Genomic DNA, 24,059 nt, shown 5'->3' on the forward strand with positions numbered 1-24,059 from the left:
TTTTCCAGAAAGCTGACTGCTTAGGTCTGATCTGTGGCTACACACAAAGGAGATCGTAGTCAGAAATGAGGGCTCTGTTGTTTCCCTGCTGGAATACGGCAAGACAGGGTTTAAAATATGAAAAGGTGTATTAAATGGAATTGTTTTGATGGCTTTAATTCACTTCGAGGTTGCTAGGGAAAGCTAGAGTTCTTAATGACCCACTTGAAGAATAAAATGCCCTTGAACCTCTGGGTCAAATGCTGAATTTTTTCTGCAGGTGGAAAAGCTGCACCTTACGAGGGAGGCCAAGTCTCATTTTTGTGATGACCTTACCCATTTGAAACTTTCCCGGAATCTCTTATCATTAGCTCCCCACCCAAAGGATGAAAAACACCATCTGATTTCCAATTTTTTCCCATCTCTTATTTGAGTTTGCAACTTTCTTGAATAACAGATGGCCAGAGAATGTGTAAGCCCAAATAAAAGCAAAGCATGGGCTTTACTCTGTCTTCACTGGTGTCAGTTGCTTTTTAAAATTAAAATTATGTAAATGATCCCTCGGCTTTAAGTAGCAGAGTCAGAAATGAAAGAAACAACCCCAGCACTTGAGAGAGTGTTTTAGTTTGGGTTGTGCGTTGGGCTTTTTTTTTTTAAGCTTTTAATGTTTCCTTTTAAAGAGAAAGAGAAGAGGCATTTATTTGGTAGAAGCCTTTTGCGAGTTGCTCATTCACAAAGCACACAGAGTTTCACCGGCAGCCAGCCTAGAATATTAGGGCTGGCAGAGACTGTAGTGATCCTTGTTTTAATTGACCTGAGGAGGGAGGAAAAGATTTCTGGAGGAAAAGACCAGAGGAGGGCCTGACCATGGCGGGCTTGGCATCTTTCTTACCTCAAGGAGTTAAAAGTCTGGGGCTGAGCGTGATCAACCAGATGGTCTTGAACAGTAACATGGTTCATATTGTTTAGATTATCGTGTTGCAAGCACCGTGCCTCGTTTACCTTTTATGGAATAAAGTGTGGAAAATTGACCACAGATGTAAGTAACCAAGAATGACGGGGAAGCTGCTGTTACCAGGCCTCCCCTTTTCTCTCCAACACTCCTGATCCCACAGATAAAAATAAAGAGAGAAATGGGAGGCAGGCGGAAAGCTAGCTTGCCTTACCTCGATGGTGCGTGGGTCTGAGCACCGTCAGCCCTCTGCTCTGCGGTTTTCATAAAGCCACGCTTGGCCTTGAGACGCGTGTGCAGGCTGCTCTCAAATTCTGATTTTTCCAAGTGCCCTCCAGTGAAAATATCAGGCCACGTAAGCAGTTATTTCATCCTGTTTTGAAAGGCACGGGGCAAGGCCACCACACTGCCAGGGGGCCCTTCTGTAGCCCCACGTTCCCTGTGGGAGGGAAGTGAGGGGCGCTGTGCGGCTGGAGGAGCGTGGGTAAATTCTACATTCCCGTTGCTTCGATTGCTGTCTCAGCTGCGGGCTGGGCCAGATTAATTAGAACTAGACCCTCGTTATTCCCCAGAATGTATTTGTGAGCTTTACGTACGAGCTGGCTACCCAGAATGGGCCCGGCACAGAGAGGGGGCTTGTTGGGACAGGCCTGCGCTTTCCTTTACGGCGTGCTTTTTAGGATTATAAAGGCATTTATGCCTTTTTAAACCCTCAGAGGAATATTCTCCAACCAAAGTAATAAACTAGGTTTAATGAAGTCCTTTTGTTTTCGCTCACTCCCCCCTCTCCTGGCACCTCTGGTGTGTGTACCACTACCAGGCCAAGGTTGACTTTTGCCCGTTGTCCTTCTCTGTGGCACTTGCTGGAACCCAATCAGGTGACAGGGGCATCCGGGTATTTCATTTCCCATCTGTGTTTAATGAGAAGGATCTTACCCGAAGTGGCCTTTGGTAGGGTCCAGCCCATTCATTTCTTGCAGGTCTGAAGGCAGAGAGGGCCAGAATTAGCCAGTTGGGGAGCAAGGGGCCTCTGGAAAATGGACACCACTTCTCAGAGTAGTCTACTGGCTTGTGTTCCCTTTATGTGGGGCCCGACACAAGATGGGGCCCATTCCTCTGCTCATTTGTGTTTTCTTTCTTCTTATTCCCATCTGGCTCAGCTCCCCCTATCTCCTGCCAGGCCCTTCTACTCAACTCTTCCACTAGACTCTCCCTCTGGAGTCCTAGCTTTACTGTCAAGAAACCCCCCTGTACACCTGTACTGTCAAGAAACCCCCCTGTACACCTTATAGACACCTGTAACCCCTTAGCCCATTCCTCACCTGTTTTCCCTGGAAACCCCGGCCGGTCTCCAGGACACAGCTTTCTTCCCAGGCTTCTCTGGTTTTCCGTGCACACTTGCAATTCACTGCCCTCCAGGACCCCTCGGAAACCTAAAAGATGCCTATCAGCCCACTCCCATTGCTTACAAAGTCCTGGGGGCTGCATCACACTCACCGAGGACTTGGGCACGAGGTGTTGTCACACACTCCTTCCTTCCTCCCTGGTGAACTTGGTAGTGGCCTACTGGTCTGTCCCCCAGCCATGTCGTTCCTCTGTCTTCTCTGCTCCCATGACCGTGCTGTCCATGCCGGCACATGGCTTTGCTGCCAGGCTCCTGTTTGGAATCCCCAACACTTGTCCTCTGAACTTCCCTTCCCCGACTGTAGCCTTCGGTGTCACTGCTTCGACTGCCCTGTTGTCCACGTTAAGGACTTCTAGCTCCTGACCGTCTGGTCTCCCAGACCCTCGGTCCCCTCTCACCCCAGCCTGGTGGGTAGTGGATTCTAGCCACATTCTCCAGCATCCTCCCTTGCCCCTGCCCCCACCTCCACTGGGCTTGTTCTTTCTCTGCTCCAACTGAGCAATCCCCAGCCTCAATCAATTCACCCGCCTTTATCCTGAGCCTGCTGAGGGCCTGCTAAGAGCTGCTGGGGATAATCACTTAATCTGTCTAAATGACTAGGGACAAGCCCCTGGCTTCTAACATTACCCTAGCCCTCCCTGCCACCCCCGGCCCTGCTCTGCAGTCCGTCGGCTCCTTCTCTTCCCTTCTTCATCCAATGTCGGACACACTCGTCGGTAGTGCTGCTTTTTTGTTTCCCTGAATGCATCACACTGCAGTCTGGCTTCTGCTGCCATCAGAATTGCTCCAACGAAGGTTACCTGTGACCCTCCAATTTCCCAGTTTTCTTTCTTCATCTCACAGGGTCTCTCTTCAACCGTCTGCTTCTTGGAGTGTCCGAGCTCTTCTTCCTCAGCTGTGATAGGTATCTCCTGCAGCTTCCCGCTCTCTGAATCCCTGTTCCATTTTCCCCACTGGCTCTCCCTTTTCTTTCTGCTTCCTGAAAAGTGTTATTTCCTTAGTTCCTGTCCTCTGCCGCTCCCCTTGCCCCACCCCCACCCCGGCCAAGACCCTCATCCTGCAACATGGGATGAAATGAAGGGATTGGACCCTACCAAAGGCCACTTCTGGAAAGATCCTTCTCATTAAACACAGATGGGAAACAAAATACCCAGATGACTGGCTAGTGCCTAGCAGTCTGCTTCTGAGATGATGGGCATGAGGCCCGGGACTGGAAAGTGTTCATTTGGGCGGTAAGAGCACATGTCAGGGCCCGTGGGCTCCAGGTGGGCAAGCCCGTGGCATTAGCAGAGGGTTTGAGGCGCCGTGTTGGGTGTTCACAATCTCACAGGCCACCAGGGGCAATGAATGGGACGTACCTGGAACCTGGAGAAGAGTTGCCATTTCAAAAGTTGGGGTGTGTAGTGGAAACGGGGAGTTTGAACTTAGACATTATGTTTCAGACCATGCTCTCCTCTTACCAGTTGTGTGACCTTGGGCAATTGACTTCTCTCTGGGCTGTACCCCCACATTTTCACTGGCAAAGCAGATAACTTTATCTTCTTCTTCCCCGGGGTTAGGGATCACGCACATTTTAGGAAGATACCATGATTTGCTAGACTTAGTTCAGTGGGTTGATTGAGCTAATAGAGGCATATGCTCTTGGGCTAACCATAAACCCGTAACCAAGGCAGCCCTTCAAAAATCACTTAATCCCTCTTTTATGACACTAGGTTCAGGAGTCAATGGAGAGCATGAGCAGAAGTGGTCCCTGCTCTCAGACTGATTGAAACCACACACCGTGCGGCTAGAGCGCATTCCCTTCCTCTGTGTGTTCAGTAACCATCTCTCACCCGGGTTTCATTGATGGTGGGCGGCAGGAGTTCCGAAGATGGAGAGACAAGTGTGGGCCAGAGCAGATGGGGCAAGTAGCCTGGGAGGATCTTTGACTGCCTGGAACAGAAATGTAATGTTCGCACAAAGCAAGTAATGAGTGATATAGTAGGAGGCTTCTGCTAAACTTAGGTGGGAGAATTAAAATCGATGCCAGAGGCCCCAGGGAGCTGCTGAATATTTTTGAGTGAGAATATGGTGAAACTGTGTTTTCGGAAGATTTGTTTAGCTTCCGTATTTAGAAGACATTTTTGACTGGAAGGATGGAGCCAGGGAGGCATTGGACAGACTGTTGAAGGAATCGGAACCTGATTGGAAGACATACAGGGCTAGGTTGGGAAGGAAAACTCCTACAAGTCTGTTCCCCATCCTCCGCCCCTCCTTTAGATGCCACCTGTGTTTCTGACTGTCCGACTATAGGTTGAAGGCTCCCACAGTCCTTTCCTCAAGTTCAGTTAATTGTTAGGGTGGCTCACAGTAATCGGAAAAGAAGTTTACTTACTAGATTACTGGTTTATTAAGAATATAACCGGGGTGGGGCAGGGGGCACTGAGTGGCTCAGTCAGCTGAGCGGCTACCCAGGGCTCAGGTCATGATCCCAGAGTCCTAGGATCCAGCCCTGTGTCAGGCTCCCTGCTCAGGGGAGAGTCTGCTTCTCCCTCTGCCTATCCTGCCCCCTGCTTATGCTCTCTCTCTCTCAAATGAATAAAATCTTAAGAAAAAAAGCAAATATAGCCCAGGACCAGCCAGATGAAAGAGAAGCATAAGACAAGCTGTGGGGGAAGGGGCCCAGAAATTCCATGCCCTCTCCGGGCACACCACTCTCCCAGTACCTCCCTGCGATTACTAGCCAGGAGCTCGCTGAACCCTGTCCTGTGTGTGTGTGTGTGTGTGTGTGTGTGTGTGTGTGTGTGTTGGGGGGGAGGCTTTTGGAGGTTTTATTACATGGGCAAAATTGATTAAATCATTGACCACTGGTGATTGATTCAATCTCCAGCTTCTCCGCACTCCCAGAGGTCATGGGGTGGGGTTAAGTGCCAACCTCTAACAAGGTTGTTTCCCCAGGGAACCCAGTCCCCATCCCTGGGGCTTTCCAAAAGTCCCTTGATTAACATCAATTCAGGTGTGGTTGAAAGGGGCTTGTTTTGCTATCAGAACTTTGCTCTTATCACCTAGGAAATTCCAAGGGTTTAGGAGCTCTGTACCAGAGATGGGGGATGATGAAGACCAAATATATATTTCCCCTTAGAAATCGTAGTTTCACACAATTGAAAGCAAAAAAACAAAACAAACAAAACAAAAACAAACAAACAAACAAACAAAAAACAAACCTCCAAAACTCCAAAGTTACCACTGGGAAATGAAAGTGAAAGCAAAACTTTTTTGTGTCGTAAAATAAAGCAACCTAAATCTTACCATTGTGGCCATTTTTAAAATGCGGCATTAAGCATATTCTCACCATCATGCCGCTGCCCCCACCATAGAACCTTCCATAGCAATTTGACATTGCGGCAGCATCTGAGCATGCAGTCCATGTGCTTGGGTTTGTGTGTGCTTTGTTATTTCACCATTTTTTGGTAACTTATTTTATCATATATTGCAAAATATCCGTCTCCAATGATGTGGAAATTAAAAAGAGAGAAGAAAAGAAAGAAGCTAGTCCTTTTCTTTAGATTGCTTGATCAACACTCTTCTAGAGGAATAAGGTAAAATGTCCCTAGGAAGGAAGAAATGAGGTAGAGGAAGGATGTCCTCTCCCCTCCTCTGCCAGGCAAGAGACTATATATTCTCAAAGGTCAACTCTTGGGCCCTTCCCTCCAAGAAGCCTTCTCTCCCCAACTTCCCCCCATACCCCAAGGCCTCAGCAGAGACGAATCAGCCCTCAGGCTGCCACTGCCCAGTGGACATCAGGCTACTGTAGGCACCGACCATCTTGGTGGCTTCCCCCACTAGAATCTGAACTCTGTGTGGAAACCATGGCCTTTTCATCTCTGTATCCACATCGCCTTGTATACAGTAGGTGCTCAGTGAAGGTTTGCTCTCATGAATCCAATGGAATTAGTTTTGGACGGTGGATCTAGAGCATGGTAGATGTATTTTATAGATAAAGGAGCATCAGGGCCATGCTTGGCATCCAAGATCCTTCGGGAAGGAGGAGACCATTCAGCTGCTATGCATAGAATGTGTAGAGAAGACGTGGAAGCTGAAACCCAGAAGTGAATTGGGGCAGCCTATTTAGGAAATGCCTGCTGAGAAGGCAAAGGGAAGAAAAGAGGGGAGGACAGCAGCATGGTCTCTGCTTCCCATTCACTCTTTGACCTTGTACTACTGCTGGAGCATTCATTCTAGTTTCTAATTTCTTCCTCAGTATCCAATCATCAGATAGACTTCAGACTTTCCCATTCATGAATTTATTCACCTGTTCAGCAGGTATCCACTAAGTGCCTACTCTGTGTCCAGCTTCATTCCACAGACATCACTTCCATTATCCCTGACCTCTGAATAACCTTTCGAGGTGGGTATCTGCATTTTGTAGAAGAGGCTCAGAAGATGGAGGTATTTGCCCCAAAGACGGCAGCTGATCAGTGGCAGAATCAGATTTTGAATGCAGGGCTTGAATCCTTCCCACCTTGCACAGTGTCAGGAGGCCGGTTCTCCGTGAATGTTTGTGGGATCTGTTCTAGGAAAACGTGGACCAGGATGGGAAGAAAAGGGAGAGAAGTGGCAGTTCGAAGCTAGGGGTTGGCTCAGCCCGTTCACCAGACAGTTGAGGAAGAATGCAGCTGGGGTAGGCACGGTGGAGCCCGAGTGGCTCATGACCAAGGAAAGAGAGGGGCTGTGTGGGTCAGACTGTGTTTAGGACAGAGGGTGGACAGGTGTGAGTCTGTGGCAGAAAAGACACCCACTAGTTCTGGTCCCAGGGGGACTGTATAAAGAGTAACTACTGATTTCTGAGCTGAATGTATCCTAATGCACTCTCCTCTCCTGGGACATAAGGATGCATGGGGATTGGACCTCTCTGCTGATTCTTCTTCAGAACTACATGGCAGGAGAGAGGGGAGGAGGGCCCAGCTGTCTGTCGGGAGCAGCCTTTCACACAGACTTCACTGCATTTATCATTACTGCCTGTGGACTTCTTCATTTGGCCTCAGCCTTCCCCTCTACGAAGTGCTTGAAACATGACTGGATTAACCAGGGTTGGTCTTAGCTATGCTGGGGGCACGAAGGCTGACTCTACCTGACTCGCCGCCTTTGGGGATGGCGGCACCCAGAGGTCCAGCTGAAGGGGCGGGCCTGGGAGGCCATGCTTTAGACGTTGTTTGGGTTCCTGACCTGAGAGTGGCCAGTCCCCGTCAACTCTAGTGGTTTTCCAAGGTCCATTTCACAGCCTCTAGACCCTCCTTGTGCTGGCCCATGCGGTCTCTCCCACCATTTCCTGTCATTTCCCCTGGCTTCCTCCATGCCAGCTCCACAGGCCTCCTTGCTCTTTACGCGTGCAAGTCCGTTTCCACCCCATAGCTTTTTTCACTTTCTGTTTCCTCTTCCCGAATGTTCCTCTGCCATGTATTTGCTTATCCTGCTCTTTCACTCAAATCTCTGTTCAAATGCCCCCCCCTTCCCACCAGGCCTTACTACCTGTTAACAGACAGCACTTCCTGTTTCTCTTCATGCCGTCACCCTGCTCTGTTTTCCTCTGTAACCTATCCTTGCTGGCATAACATGTGTGTTGGCTTGCCTTTTCGTCATCTTCCCCCTTCACTAGAACGTGAACTCTCTGTGAGGTATTGATCTGGTTCATTGTTGCCTCCCCACAGCGCCTAGAATGATCCTTCATACGTTGTAGGTGCTCAGTTATTACTTGCTGGATGAATGAAGGACCAGGGACCAGCTTCTTCCTCAGGAATCTGAACGAAGGACACAAGTGATTTTTCCGGTTACTGATAGGTTCTGGCCATGTGGGGTCCGTCAGACTTGGGGCTGACAGCCATATTCATCATGTGTAAGCACTGGCAGCCGGTCAAGATCAAGAGAGAAGCTGAGCTGGGGCGCCTGGGTGGCTCCGTTGTTTAAGCATCTGACTCTTGCTTTTGGCTCAGGTCATGATCTCATAGTCCTGAGTTCAAGCCCCAAGCTGGACTGTGTGGTCAGCAGGGAATCTACTTGAGATTCTCTCTCTCCCTCTCTCTGTCCCTCCCCATGCTCACCCGTGTGCGCGCACAAGCGCATGCACATCTGCATTCTCTCTCCACCTGCCCAAAATAAATACATAAAGTCTTTTAAAAAAGAGAGAGAGAGAGAGAGAGAGAGAGAGAGAGAGAGAGAAACCAAGGGCAGAGAGCCCAGGTGTCCTTAAAAGGGGAAGAGAAAGTTTTGCTGGCTGGAAGGCTTCTCTCTTTCCCGTTGTGTCCCAACCGTACTTGTATTTGTTTCCTCACTGAGTGTCTGAGGCTGTGTATTGGCTTTTTCTTCCTGCAGGACAAATTCACAAATTTTACAGCTTCGGGCCACTCCCGTTTATTCTCTCACGGTCCTGTAGGTCAGAAGTCCGGGTGGGCTGGGTTCTCTACTCAGGGTCTCACAAGACTGAAATTAAGGTATTGGCCAGACTGGCCTCTTATCTGGAGGCCCTGGGGAAGAATTCACTTCCAGACTCCTTTCAGCTTGTTGGCAATCTTCAGTTCTTTGCAGTTGTAGGAGGGAGTCCCTATTTCCTTGTTGGCTTCTGGCAGGGGCTGCTCTGAGCTCCAAGAGGCCCCTCTCAGCTCCTTGCCGTGTGGCCCCCTCCACATCAAATCCCTCCCACAGCTCTCGGACTTCCTCTTCTGCTACCAGCAGGAGAAAATTCCATCATCTTACAGGGTTTGTGTGACTAGGTTAGGCTCTAGGCTTGTCTGGATAATCTATTGATTGACTCAAACTGCACTAACTGGGAACTTAATTACATCTGCAAAATTCCTTTTGCCGTGTAATTTAACATGATCAGAGCATAACGTCTCCCATACTTACAGTACTAGCATTGGGATCGAGAATCTTGAGGGACCATTTTAGCCTTCTGCGTACTATAGTATTTATTTTTTTAATCTCCTTTAATTAACTAACTTGAAGAGGGGAGAAAATGTGTGTGTGTTTGGGGGGGGTGTCTGTAATTTGCGACCAAAGAGCAATGGCCATAGTCCATAGGGGCCTAGTCTTGGGGGGTGGAGGTGGGAGTTGCAGTTACAAATGTGTCTTCCTGACCTCTGCTAAACTGTGGCTCTTTATTTTTCCTCTGGAATAGAGTTCAGAATATAGAGATGTAAAAGATTAGACCATCTGCCATACTTCAGATGCCAAAAATAATGAAAATAGCTCCTTGCCTCCAAACTCTGGTACAAAACTTTTTTTTTTTTTTAAATGCTTTTCCTTGCAGCTCACTGTCCAAGTGAGATCATGGTGATCCCGAGCCTTTTCCCATGACTTAATTGATGAGGAGAGGACCGCCCAGCTAAATCTCACAGAATGCATTCTGAAGGTAATTGGCTGAAAGCCTCCAGCCTCTTGTTGAAATGAGTGGTTTTGGTTAATCCTGCACCATGAAGCTGAAAAGCTATTATGAATGTATATTTTTGTCCTGAGGTATTATCAAGAAATTCCATATAGAAGGAAATAAATTGTGGTTGAGAACGAGAAAAAAATGTTTTAAGAAAAAGACAAGACATAAACTCCGTTTCCTGTAGATGTAAATCAGAACAAGTTCGAAAGCCTTTTGTGACTCAGAGAGAGGTCACTGACCCGATCTGCTGGGGGAGGTAGGATTTAACAAAACAGTTACATTTTGGTGATTTTTCCTCTGCTGCTGTTAGCTCCTCCATTTGTGCGATGTGACACATGTTTTCCGGAACACGGTAGGAACTCGGAGATGGGCAATGGCTCTCTAGTTCACTGTCTAACTTCTAACAATGGAGAGTAGTAGCTGAGCATCAAACAGCATGTGGTAAATGGAGGGGAGCAGGCAGTCATGGGGGGAAAGCTTACTTTGTGAAAATTGCCAGCAGGTTGAAGGGTTGTGAGATTATCAAATCCTTGAGAGCCTCAGAGCTGGAAGGAGACTTACCCCTGTAGGCTACGGGTGCCCTCATGTGCTGCATGGGCCAGCTCAATGACAGAGACAGGAGGACATCAGCTCTGCTTGGCCCTATCTGTAGAGTGAGTCACAAGAAATAAAGAGGCAGCAACTGTGAATGAAGATAAGGAGTCCTAGACTCGGGTAGTGCCGGGTGCTGCTGCCGGGGGACCCGACACAATTGAGTCTCAGTAACGATTGGTGATCATGATACCTGGTTAGCAGGGTGATAGAATTGAGTAAAACATGTGGGCAAGCTTTGTAAACCATCAGGCAAACATAAGCTGTTGGACTGTATTAGTGGTAAGAATAAGAAGACATTGAGACTTACCCGGGATGGCGGATGGTCAGTGTCTGAAGAAAAGGTATGTGGAGCCCCAGACAGATATAGGAAATGCAGGGGAAAACATTGTATTTTAAGAGCTTGAAATTGCTTAGAAAAGGAGGAGGGGCTGGCCACTGTGCAGATGGAAGCCTCAGGCCCAAGACAGAAAGCCCACAAGGCTCAGATGTGTGTAGCATTGCAGGTTAGAGTTCTCAATGGTGCAGCCTGCTACCTGAGCTCTTTTGAGCTCCTCACGGGGCTCCCCGAGAAACCAGAGGCAGCTCAAGTATGAGGACCCGAGGGGACAAGAACCCACCTTGGAGGTGTCATGGTCCCTGCATGAAACAAAGGCAGTTTCCATAGCCATTGGATGGTTTTATCCAAGTGGTTTGTGTTGCTTTTGGCCATAATAGGGTTAAGGGCATTTGTTCATTTCTTTATTCAAATAGCATGTATTGATGCCACCCTTGCTCAGCCCTGTTCTGGGCCCCAGGGAATCAGGGATGCAGCTGTCATAGAGGAGCAGGTGTAGTACAATCTTACCTCGCCAACCCTCTCCCCCCGCCACCCGTGCCCTTAGCCAACAGTGATTTAATACAGTCACCACGGCTGCTGATTTCTGTCCCGAAGATCTTGCTGCCAGACATGCTTCCTTTCCTCTACCTTCAAGTTGTAGCTTGAGCCCTGCGTCTCCTTCAGAGCCTTGCCAGATCGTCTCATGCACGTGGATCACCATTTGCCTGTTGTCTCTGGCCCAGGTTACTGTCTCTGATTGCATTCCCGTTGGCCTTGTCCTTTTCAGCCTTGTCTGATGGTCCCGAGCCTGGCTTCATGGGTGCTTGTCAAGCTGACGCAGGGTTTGTCACTTCCAGCCCCGTGGGCCAGCTGCCGGGAGGCACGTTTGACCCTCCTGTTCCTGGACTCTGTGCTTGTAGTTTCCCTGGAAAGTGGGTGTATCGGGGTTGCCCCCCAAGTGCTATGGACTTGGCAGAAGTGGAATCCAGGTTGTCAGTGGGAATGCGCAGTACGGCATCAGGCAGTGCTGTGGTTAAAGGTGGGTGAGCAGAAAAAGGAGGCATGGCAAGGTATTCCAGATAGCACCCTGAGCCCAAGTTCAAGGGCCAAGACGAAATGAGACTCCACTGATGAAGGTGTGGGGGACCAGGAAGAGGAAGTGCTAATAATTATCAGCCAGTGCTGACTGATGGGATCAGCCAGTCATCAGATGACTGATCCCATCTTTATGTATAATGACAAGCAGTCCGGAGTGTCCCAAAGGCATCATATAGTTTCTGGCATTCAGGTTGTTCCTGCAGGAAGAAGTCACTGGCTCTTGCCAGGATAGGTGAACCTTGAGGCATTCCAAGACCTTGGTCTGGGGGAAGGGAAAGCAGCTGAGACGGCGTATAACCAGAATGGCAGCATTAGGACTGCAAGATGGTGTGAGCGGCTAGGCTGCAATGCCGGTGGCCTGTCCACGGTGGAGCCATCCTGTAGTCAGTGGAGGGGAACTGAGAGATCCTTTCCACCATGAAAGGGTCCAGCAGAGCTGACCAGGCCTGAGTGGGTACCAAAATCCATAGATGGGACAAACGGAATGAGGGGGGCCACCCAGCAGAAAGAGCCTGTGTCCTTGGGTCGTGGTGACTCCACAGCAAGAATCAGAAATCAGGAAATAAATATCTCAAGTTCCTCTCTCTCTCTCTCCTGGTCTTCTTGGGGCCCTTCCCATGGATCTGACTTCAGCTGAAGGCAGAAGGCCAGCATGCCCATTCATGAAGCCCCTCGTGGGCAGGAAGCAGGGGAATGAATGAAGAGAAGGATGTAGAGGGGCAACAGCATAGGTTAGAAACATAACTAATTCTGGATTCTTTTTTCTGCTGGAACGGACCCTACTGACATCCTGACAGCCCCTAGTAAGGCTGGGCTCAGGACTCAGGTGAGGTGAGCCTCGAGTGAAAAATCTCTGTTGCTAGAGTTGACAGGAGCTGAGGAGAGAGGGCCTGGCTTAGTACCTTAAAAAGTAACAGGTTGCTCCATACATACAGGGGCCATATGTCCTCCATTTTCCAGGACAGTCTCAATTTCAAATATTCTGTCCCATTTTGCCCATAAGAATACTGGCACTTGTCAGATCACATGCTCCAATTTCTGATTCAGAAAATATGGTCACTGTATCCTTATCCCACAACAAATGCCAGATGGTTTAAAAAGCTAAGAATTTTTTTCCTTTTTAATGGCATACTTATCCCAATTGTTGAGAAAAGACAATTTTCTGACTATTGAAGCAATTGTAGAAATTATCAGTGACAAGTTTGGTGGGTTCAGTTACATTGAAAAAAGAAAACACTTTTTTTTTTTGTACAACAAAAATCAACAAAACTAAGAGATGAGAAGTGAAGCAACAGATTGGGGAAATAGTTGCAGTAAATAAAACAGCTAAAAACTTAATACCCAGGCGCTTCGGAATTTTATATAAAGCTTACGGGGCACCATCAAGACATTACTGGACAGATGGTCAAAGCCAGGAGTAGACGATTCACACAAGCGGAACCTTCACTGCAAGCAAATCCCAGGGAGGGATTTTAATAAATCAGGTTAACACAGCTTTGAGTTACCATATCACACCTATCACATTATCAAAAATAAACAAAAGCTATCAAATAGAACATGGGCAGGGCTTTGTTGAGACATGCTTGCAGAAGGCATTATCAGTTCCCTTTCCTTTGTCCTCCTAGAAAACAGTGTGATGATATGGAACGCAGATCACAAAAATAGTCCCCCACCCTAACTCAGTAAATCCATTTTTGGAACTATGTCCTAAGGAGACCATGTTGGTTAGTTAGTTAAATATTTATTTTAGTATAAGTTAAATAAATATATATTATATAGATATAGATATATATGTTTAAGCTAGACCAGAACAACCAAAATCACCCACAATTTTGTGATATATGTGTGTGTGTGTGAGTATGTGTGTGTGTGTGTATATATATACACACATATATATGTATGTATAGCAAAACATCCTAAATTGCCAACAATTGTATAATGATTAAATATAATAGTCTAGGATAAATAAAATATTTTATCATTAAAGTCCAAATATGTTCACTTTGTGATGAGGGCAGATATATTTTAAAGTGTTGAAATTTTAAAGTATATTTAAAGTGTTAAGTGAAAAAAATACAGTGAAACTATGGCAGTACCGATTGTGGTCATGGGAAAGCTAGTTTTGTCTAATAATAAGGATCTGATAAAAATTTAAATTGTCTAGTCCTTGGTTTCCTATAGTAAAAGTGTATTCTGTGGTGTCTGGCAGATTGCTGCATTATTGTGGGTGTAGACAGTCTAAATGGAGCCAGATTTTCCACAAAAATAAGAGTCCGAACAGGGCTCTGACTCTGGTCTTCTGTAGATGGTCTCCGGGGTCAATGCTGGCTGCTTCTTTAGATAGATCTCCATTCAGGATGGGGGCTGCTTCCAGTGTGGTGCTGTATCCTTCGTCTGCAGAACCCTCTGTCCTCTGTCTCTGTTCCTTGTGTCCTGAGTGTGACGGATGAATGCCCAGGTGCCTGGTGCTAACAGGTGGTGAACTTCCTTCTGTGTGTTTCTCAAGTCCTTGAATGCAGCAGTACATACTCAACCATAAAATCTTACCAAGTTCATTCACATAAAGATCAATCGAGTTACCCTCGCTGAGGAGAAAAGCCAATGTCATCTCTAGTGTCTAGTTTGGGGGGTATTTTTAACGCCTTAAATGATAATCTGTTAAAAGGAGGAGGGGCAGGGGGAGGGTTCATTGCGCAAATGTGAAACTCGCAAATACCAAACCCCGTGTGCCTCCTATGAACAGGCGGCCGGCGCGTGGCCGACTGCAGTCTCTGGCATGCCTCTCGTCCCCAGCGGGAAGAGAGAGGCCAGAGCACACTGCTGAACTCCAAGGTCTGCATCTGTTGGGGTGCACTGATTTCCACTGGGAAATCCAGGTCCAGGTAGCTTGTCTGGGGCAGCAACTTCTGTCGACGTTAAGTACTTATATGCAGACCCCTTGAGAGTGTGGAATTCCGCAGCTTGTTTTCTCTGTGACCTTGAATAAAGTGCTTGGCCCCTGAATTTTCACAGCAGAAGCAAATCTGAGGAAGGATCCTGAGGACAGGTGGTGTGAGTGCTCTGAGTTCAGTTGCCATGTCTGAGAGTGGATCCCATGTATATTAAGAAAATTTACAAAAGGTGAAAGAGGGGTGCCTGGGTGGCTCAGTCAGTTAAGCGTCTGCCTTCCGCTCAGGTCATGATCCCAGGGTCTGGGGATTGAGTCCTGTATCAGGCTCCCTGCTCAGTGGAAAGCCTGTTTCTCCCTCTCCAGCCACTTGTGCTCTCTCTTGCTATCTCTCTCTCCCTCTCAAATAAATAAAAGCTTTAAAATAAGTAAATAAATAAATAAAAGGTGAAAGAAAGAGAAAATAGAAACCCTGTAGAATTCCAGGTATGCGTCCCAAAGACCATACTGGCCTGGTTGTTAGGGAACGGGCAAGAGTTTTGAATTCAGCAGGACCGCGTTTCAGGTGCCTTACCGCCTCTTCCTCATATGGAACACATTCTTGACAATGTCTATCTCTTAGGACATTTGGGAGTTAAAATTAAGTAGTTGTATGTAAAGCACATAAATGAATGCATAGCGCAGAATAAACCTGGGTAAGTATCCATCTTCCTCTCCACCCCTCACCTGATAGGGTGCGTAGCAAATGGGAGGAGCTCGGTTCATCACGTGTCCACATCTTCCCTGAGTCACTTGGGCAGAGCTGTCGTCTGATTCATCCACCACACTACAGTGATAACCAGACACAAAGAATGTGATTCTGTTGGGCATACGGGGGCATAGCCAGTAGCCAGCAACAGAACAGGAAAGGCAGGGAGGGACGGGACGTGAATCTGACTCTTTCCTCAGTGCTAGGATTGCACTCGGATTGCTGGTCCACATGCTCACAGTGAAGATACGGTCTGGCCACCTCGGGGTACAGCGATCTCTGAGTACCACTCCAGCACAGCGGCATCAGTGAAGGGTCCACAGTGAAACAGTAGGCTCTCCCAATGGGTAGACTGAGTCCAGCAGCAGGAGCTTGAAGGGAAGATGCTCAGATGGGCAGAAAAGCAGATGGCAGCCTGACTCTAGGTGGGGGTACTTGGTCAGGGCTTGGGGTAATGTGCTAAGCAGATTCTGGGACAGGGATCAAGGCAGGAGGTCAACCATAAGATCTTGGGTAATGCAATGCGACTGCCTTTAGTATTGGAATGAAGCACTGTATTGGGGTCAAAGGATGGTGCTGTGGAGCCCAGGAAAGCCTCAGTTCAAGTTGGAGCCTGAAAACTGAGCAAGAGTGAGTTACCGAGGAGGGTCTGGTGGTCTCAGTCATGGGAATGAGATGGGATGCAGCAGCTGGGAATCAAGGTGGATCAGACATTGTACCTCTTTGGAGGCAGATCACTGGTTAAAATTTGGACTCCCCTCCACAGATGTCAGAGATCATTGCTCCAAAGTTCTTCAGGGGTGACCTTGAAGGTTCCATTTCTCTGGCCCCTTCCCTTTCTTCCCTCCCCAGCTTGTCTAAATCAGTGTAGGGTGACACTTAGCCAAGAGCCTCTAGCAGGACTTTGGTGAAAGAAGGGAACTGTATATAATGGGAAATGATCTTTGGTATATATAGTTGCTTTAATTTGGGTTTAGTCATGATGTTTAATTTGTTCTGAAATCTCCAATCTCAATAAAGTGATTTTGTATTTATCAGAAGGAATATAGATTCAAAATGGTCACAGAGCACTATTTATGGCCTCTTTTCTAAGCTGCCTTTGCTGACTTTCTGAGGACAGATTCCCTTATTGACTTCCTATTGCTTTTTTCCTCATGACCACAGACTCTAGATCTTCACTGTTTCCCTTCCTCCTGGTCCATTACACGTTCCAGCTGGACCAGTAGTTCTCTGTGGGGGCGATTTTTCCTCTTTGGGGGCATTAGGCAATGTCTTGAGACATTTTTGATTGTCACGACTAGGGCAGGAGTGGAGGGATACTGTTGGCATCTGGCGGGTAGAGGCCAGGGATATTTCTAAACACCCTACAATGCACAGGACCGCCCCCCAAAACAAAGAATTATCCGTTCCACAACGTCCGTAGTGCTTCTATTGAGAAATCCTGCGATAGACTGTAAGCACGTTAGGAGCCGACGTCACCACTAGCAACTAACATTTATCAAACTCTTACTACATGTCAGGCATTTCCCGGACATTTTCTACAAATTAACTCATTTAATCTTTTTTGTTAGGAATTACTGTTGCTTCATTTTACGGCTGGGAGACGTGAAACATGAGGATGTTAGGTAACTGACCCAAGGTCACGCAGCTAGGCAACTGGTGAGGCCACTCGGGAATGAGAATAGTCTTCGTAGTAGCAATGGGATTTGTCTTAATATATATAAAGCCAAGGGCTTTGCACATCTTGACCCATTTCATCTTTGCCACAAGCCCCTGGGATAGATATGCAGAAGCTGGGGCTCAATGGAGCTTGCCTTGTAATATAAATTTGTACATTTTTATAATTAGTGCCTATCTCCACCACAGCACTGTGACCCTAAGAATGCAGGGACCTTATTGCTTTCTTGCTCCTTGGAGTAACCCCACTCTTTAGCCCAGGATCTACCACTAGTGATCGAACGACAAGGGAATGCAGTGGCAGTGTGTTAGAGCCCCACGGATGCTCTTTGCCCTGGTGCTTTCTTGAGATTCCTGCCTCCACTGGAATTCAAAACTACCCCTACAAAAGGGTCTGGTCCTCATCACCATGTTAAGAGCTAAAAGTGGTGGAGATGGGTCCAGAGCAACCACTCTGGCCTCTCCTGGCCTTGTCAGAATGAACAGGAGCATGTATTTATAGCAGCCAAAAAAAAAATCATGACCATGTTAAACCCCAGATTTCCAGGCACCTTGGAAAATTGTTATGACCTGGTCTCAGAGGAGAGATGGGCTCTCTTGTGGCTGGGTACTCATGTCCCTTCCTAATGAAGTTTGATGACACATGACACTAGGTAGAAATCTTTTTTTTGTTGTTTTCTCTTCTGATATCTGGATATTTTCAGAACTTAGATAATTTTATCCTATTTACATCAAACAGGCAGGTAACTCTAGACTTTTCTATCTGTATTATTTCTTGGGAGGTATAACATGATTATGAATGACAGTAATTGACATTACATGCTTTAATTAAATTTCCTTTGCTGTGAATCAAAACCTTTTAGTCCCGTTCTGCAGTGCTATTTCTAGACTTCTCCTTTACATACTCTGATGTGTTAGGCAGCAGGTATGACATAAATTTGCTTTTATAAATTCTGCATCCCATAGACTAAATGAGATAATATGTGCGAGGTCAGTCGAATGCCAGCCACGTGATCGTTATGAATCCAAAAATGTTAGCTAAATTCGCATACTTTGTGGCTTTTGGGTTTGGGCTCTTTGAAGAATATGGTGCTTCTTAAAGGATAATCATAAAGCTGGTGGTTGTAAAAGGCTCCGTTTTTTAAATGATTATGGGTAGCGTGGTAATTATATCCCAGGATTTCTCTTTCAGAGCTTTTAAAGGGTCTGTAGGACCTTAGAGGATTACTCTTTTTCAAGAGGGAAAGTACCCCAGATAGCCTCCTATCCCTGTGACCCCTAAACGACATGTCCTCCACAGTCTGGAGCCGCCAGTCTGCTAGAGGGGACCACAAAAGAAGGTCTGGACAAGTTCCTCGAGCCCAACTCCCCTCCCTTCATTTAGGAGCACAAAGCACATTGCCCTGGAAAATGCACCTGCAGCCTTTTTCAGGCATCTGGCCCTCCTGAGCTTTGAGCATCCTTGAGCACAGCTGCAACACTGTCTCCCAGCACGATCCATACCTTGGTCTTCGGGGTCCAGTGGAGCAGGAAGTTTAGAATCCCCTGCTTGACTGGCTGTGGTGCCTCCCTCCAGCCCAGGGCTTTTCCCTCGGCTGGATGCTCCATAAGACCCTCTCTGTCTCCCTGCTGAGTCTCTCCCCTCCCCCTGGGGCAAGGGTCCTGGAGGACTGACCACAGTGATAGGCATCCCTGCTGAGTCTCCCAGGATCCAGCATCTTGGGAACTGGCCCCTTGTCTCTGCAGAACTCTGTCAGGGCACAGATGAACTGGTCCCAGGATCTGGGGAATCCATTTAGCCCAGTGCCAGCGCTGGGACGTCTCCCTACTTCATCTGTAAGTGACGCACGTGCACAGCACCGGGGCATGCCCCCGTCTCAGCAGCTCTTTGCATTAGACCAACTAGCCAACAACTCAAAGGGCCACGCGACCAATACTCAAATTCAAGAGTTTTCTTCTTGTTCTCAACACAAGTTGCTAAGTTCATGATTAGAACTTACCTAAATTCCTCATCCAACCTTCCTTATCTAACTACAAGTTTAGGCTCCCTTTCCTGAAAGGACAGGTTCCCCACAACCACTGAAAAAAGGCTGAGGGCACAGCATGGCTGCCCTGTGTCCAGGGTAGCCTGGGCTCACCCAGCTGTAGCCCCTAGCCTGCCTCAGGAGAGGCTTCTCACCTGGAGTCTGTGGCTGGACTAAGAAATTCCAGGTCACCGCAGATGAGGCTCTCTTCTCCTCTTCTCCATAGTAGTGACCTCAAGAAAACACAGAGCCTGGCCTCCACACGCACCCAGCTCTGACGGGTGGCTGGAGGTGCAGAGCCAGGCCGGGCCGAAACCAGCAGGCCGTCTGGATTTCCAGTTGCCAAGAGGCAAGAGGCAGAATCCTGCTTGCTTTGCAGCAAGTCCATGAGTCTCCCGTGGCATGATATTAAATTATATAGGCAGCCACTTGTTTTCGACTGATGCACCGAGCCGAGAGTGGCATCCAGCAGGCAGCATTCTCCTCAGGAAACAGTTGGAAAGATCCTATAGCTCCGCAGACCTCCAGACCTCTGAAAACTGGCCTGACGGCAGGGGGCTGTGGGCTGTCGCAGGGAGTGGTGAGCTCTGGGCAGAAGTACCATGCTTGTGGCTGACACCCTGGACCATGGGCTGTGGGGCTCTCTGCCCTAAAGGTACGTCAGAGCCTGGACAAAGTTGCACATGTGGCTGCAGGGGGTGATTCTCAGCTGGGGGTGCTCTGGCCAGCTCTGGGCTCCTCTCCAGTGCTGGGGCGTCTGAGATGGGAGGTGTCCACTCCTTTTGCCTCTGAACGTTGTTTATATCCACCTGCCCTGCCTCAGCCTCGCTCTGTTGTTAGAGCTAACTATGGAGGGAGGGTGTGTGTGTGTGTGTGTGTGTGTGTGTGTGAGAGAGAGAGAGAGAGAGAGAGGGAGGGAGGGAGATGTTTAGGGGTGGGGGACGAGAGGAGGGTGGACAAAGAAATGAATAAACAAAGGAGTGCTAGTCAGAGCTGCCTGCTGCCCTCTGCTCCTGAGTTAAGAGTAAATCTAAGTGTGTGTTGTGAACGTGGAGAGTGAAGCTTTTGGCCCCAGGCGAGCAATTAGACTGCTAAATGCTTGTCCTAAGCCAGCTCCGTAGCTAGACTGGAGAGAGTGTTGTGACTCTCATTAGTGACAGCGATATGAATAGGACAGATATCTTCCTTGAAGAGCTCATAATCAATAATGCCTAATGGGCCTTTCCAGTTTCCCAAATAGTTTGGGATAAATCTATTAAGACAAGGACTGAAACGGGTTTGATTGACGTGCATGCAAAGTTCTTGGCAAGACTTTCCACTCCGTTTCCACCCAGATTAGATGTGGTGTGACCATTCACATGTTTGGGTTTATGGCTGGGCTGGAAAGCCTCCGCATGGGTTTTGACAGGTTAAAGGTTAATATCAGTGTGGGCTCCCTGATCTAGGTTCTGGAAAGACCATAATTCATAAAGGAGTGAAAAGAGTAGCCATGAACACCTTTTGGCCACATGAGTGAGCCTTCTTGGCTCTCCTGAAGATGGCTAGGGAAGATGTGGCTCCTCCCTGGGCTCTTTCATCACGGATTAACAGCCCAACTGATGAATGTCTACACCTTAGAGTCACTAATTTCTACTCTCTGGGAAGCATCTGTGTCAACAGTCAGAAAAAATAGCAACTCTGAGGGGGAAAGCAGGTGTTTTTGAGGGCTCTGGAAGTTAGAGCTGACCCCCACGGTCCTAAGAAGAGCCAGTGTTGGCCCTTTGATTGATTGGGATGGTAGGGGAGCAGACATTGAGGGTAAGAAGGTGCAGAGGGGGTCCTGACAGGTGTTCCATTGTTGCCCCACTTCCTCTGGCCAAGCCATGGGGGTGAGTGTTTGCCCCAATATTTACTAGATATTTACATATTTTTTCTTCATATAAATTGCCATATAATGTATTTAACTTTCCTTGGGGGCTTTGATAGGTTGTTATTATGGATTTTTATAATGTGGTCGTCATGTTGAAAGTATTAATCTCTGCTTGCTATATTAGTTGTCTTTTTTTTCTAGACTGACCTTCTGCTCAGTTGTTTGCTCTGATCTGCCTCTTTATTTTACAAAACAAGTCTGTGGGTTCCTTCTGCTCCCTATACCCAGAATCTAGTTCTTATGTAACATGGCAGAAACACAAACAAGAACTTCTTAATATACATATACAAGAGTAGAAAGAATAGTGTAGCATACTCCAGGGAGCCCATCACCTGCTCGAACAATGATTAGTCCACGGTCAGTCTTGTTTCATGTCTACCTCCGTCTGACCCTTAGCCCCCACCAAAAGGTTCCTTTGCAGTGAATCCCAGATAGATCATTTTAGTACATATTTTTCATTTGTAGATCTTCAAGATAAGGATTCTTTTTAAAAATAGAATTCTATTACCTGCAGGTGAGAATTTAATAATTCCCTAACATCCTCAACTGTTCAGACCCATACTTTTGACTGTTTCATTTTTTTATTATGTTTACAGTTTGTTGGAATCAAGAGTGAAATAAGACTCATGTGTTGCGATTGGGTGATATTCTCTCACATCTTTTATTCCTCTGTATTGTAGAAACCTATGGAGTTTCCCACAGACTAGGTCTTACCAGTTGCATCTTAATGGTGTCGGTTAACATGTTCCTCTGACCCCTATATTTCCTGAAGATTGGCAGGTAGATCTAGAACTGATGGTGGTTTGTCTCTTTGGGGGTCAGGGGAAGGGGAGATATTACATCTGGTTGTGTCTCATTTGTGAGGAGACATTGGCCATCATTACACTAATTCCTTCGAGATGTCCAAATGGTTATATTCTAGTTCATTTATTCTATCATCATTCAATGTCAGATTTTCTTTCCCTTTACTTACCAGTTTTAAAAATGAGTGGGTTACCTACCTCCTTCAGAGGCAGCTTAAGAGGTGTCATACTGTGTTTTGTTTCTCTAGTTTTATTATTATTAACTTATGGGTTTAAATATATTTGATGCATTTCTATTGCCATTGTTGTCCTTATTGGCACTCCATTTTTTCTGTCTTTAGCCAGTGGAAGCCTCTTTGATAGGACCCTACCTAGTGAAAATTTATAGCTTATGGGTTTTGGCAATAAGATGTTCCAGGCTCATCTCACATATTTTCTGCCTCGGATCTAGAATCAATCATTTCTCCAAGGAGCTCTGATTCCTTCTGGGTAGAAATGGAATTATTATTTTTTTCTTTTTTTAATTAACATATAATGTGTTGTTTGTTTGAGGGGTACAGATCTGTGATTCATCCATCTTACACAATTCACAACGTTCACCATAACATATACCCTCCCCAGTGTCTGTCACCCAGCTATCCCATCCCTCCCACCCCCCTCCCCTCCAGTAACCCTCAGTTTGTTTCCTGAGATTAAGAGTCTCTTATGGTTTGTCTCCTTTCCCGGTTCCATTTTGTTTCATTTTTCCCTCCCTTCCCCCATGGCCTCCTTGCCCTGCCTCTCAAATTCCTCATATCAGTGAGATCATATGATAATTGTCTTTTTCTGATTGACTTATTTCATTTAGCATAATACCCTCTAGTTCCATCCACATCCTTGCAAATGGCAAAACTTCAAGGGTTTTTTATGGCTGCATAGTATTCTTCTCTCTGTGTGTGTGTGTGTATACACACCACATCTTCTTTATCCATTCATCTGTTGATGGACATCTAGGCTCTTTCCATAGTTTGGCTATTGTGGACATTGCTGCTATAAACATTCAGATGCAGTGCCCCTTTAGATCCCTACATTTGTATCTTTAGGGTAAATACCCAGTAGTGCAATTGCTGGGTCGTAGGGAAGCTCTATTTTCAATTTCTTGAGGAACCTTCATACTGTTTTCCAGAGCAGCTGCACCAACTTGCATTCCTACCAACAGCTTAGGAAGGGTCCCCTTTCTCCGCATCCTCACCAATACCTGTCATTCCCTGACTTGTTAATTTTAGCTATTCTGACTGGTGTGAGGTGGTATCCCACTGTGGTTTTGATTTGTATTTCCCTGATGCCGAGTGATGGTGAGCACTTTTTCATGTGTCTGTTGGCCATCTGGATGTCTTCTTTGCAGAAGTATCTGTTCATGTCTTCTGCCCATTTCTTTTTTTTTTTTTTTTTAAGATTTCATTCATTTATTTGACAGACAGAGAGGCAGGCAGAGAGAGAGAGGGAAGCAGGCTCCCTGCCGAGCAGAGAGCCCGATGCGGGACTCGATCCCAGGACCCTGAGATCATGACCTGAGCCGAAGGCAGCGGCTTAATCCACTGAGCCACCCAGGCGCCCACTTCTGCCCATTTCTTGATTGGATTATTTGTTGTTTGGGTGTTGAGTTTGATAAATTCTTTATTGATTTTGAATACTAGCTGTTTATCTGATATGTCATTTGCGAATATCTTCTCCCATTCTGTCAGTTGTCATTTGCTTTTGTTGACTGTTTCCTTTGCTGTGGAAAAGTTTTTATCTTGACAAAGTTCCAGTAGTTCATTTTTGCCCTCGCTTCCCTTGCCTTTGGTGATGTGTCTAGGAAGAAGTTGCTGTGGCTAAGGTCGAAGAGGTTGCCTGTGTTCTTTTCAGGGATTTTGAAGGAATTATTATTTAGAGGCCACAATCCAGATGCTGTGGGTACTGAGCACTATTTTTTTTTCCACCTCTGAAAATTCGTCCAACCCATAGTCACTGTCATCAGCAGCATTACTGTGCATTAGGACCACCATGATTGTCACCCCCACTCCTATCACCAGAGAGCTCTTCCTGTTCCCAAGTGTCCACGTTCCAGGCTCTATAAAACTCCTGAGATATTCCTTCTCCAACATGTCTGGGCACTTTCAGTCTGTCCCTTGCTCCAAAGCACCCTCTCTATCATAAAGCACTAACGGGACTTCTTCTCTTCCCTCTTTCACTGTGCTGTCTTTCTTCATCTGTTTGAAACCCAGGACAAGGAAATGATTA

At 46.9% G+C, this 24,059-nt stretch overlaps 1 protein-coding gene across 2 annotated transcripts in view; it reads left to right on the forward strand.

The window, feature by feature from the left end:
* The window catches only part of PARVA (parvin alpha), a 176,301-nt gene that overhangs the window by 62,537 nt on the left and 89,705 nt on the right, over positions 1–24,059 (forward strand). The window contains exon 1 of one of the 2 annotated variants that reach the window (XM_044258854.1): positions 9,693–9,720. The exons of the other annotated variant lie outside the window; for it this stretch is intronic. Within the exon in view, the coding sequence (XP_044114789.1) occupies positions 9,708–9,720 (13 nt within the window). The 5' untranslated portion in view covers positions 9,693–9,707. Of the gene's footprint in view, positions 1–9,692; positions 9,721–24,059 lie in introns of those variants that run through there. 2 annotated transcript variants of the gene reach the window in all.

Source organism: Neovison vison, chromosome 7 (genome assembly GCF_020171115.1).
Source record: "Neovison vison isolate M4711 chromosome 7, ASM_NN_V1, whole genome shotgun sequence".
NCBI lineage: Eukaryota > Metazoa > Chordata > Mammalia > Carnivora > Mustelidae > Neogale > Neogale vison.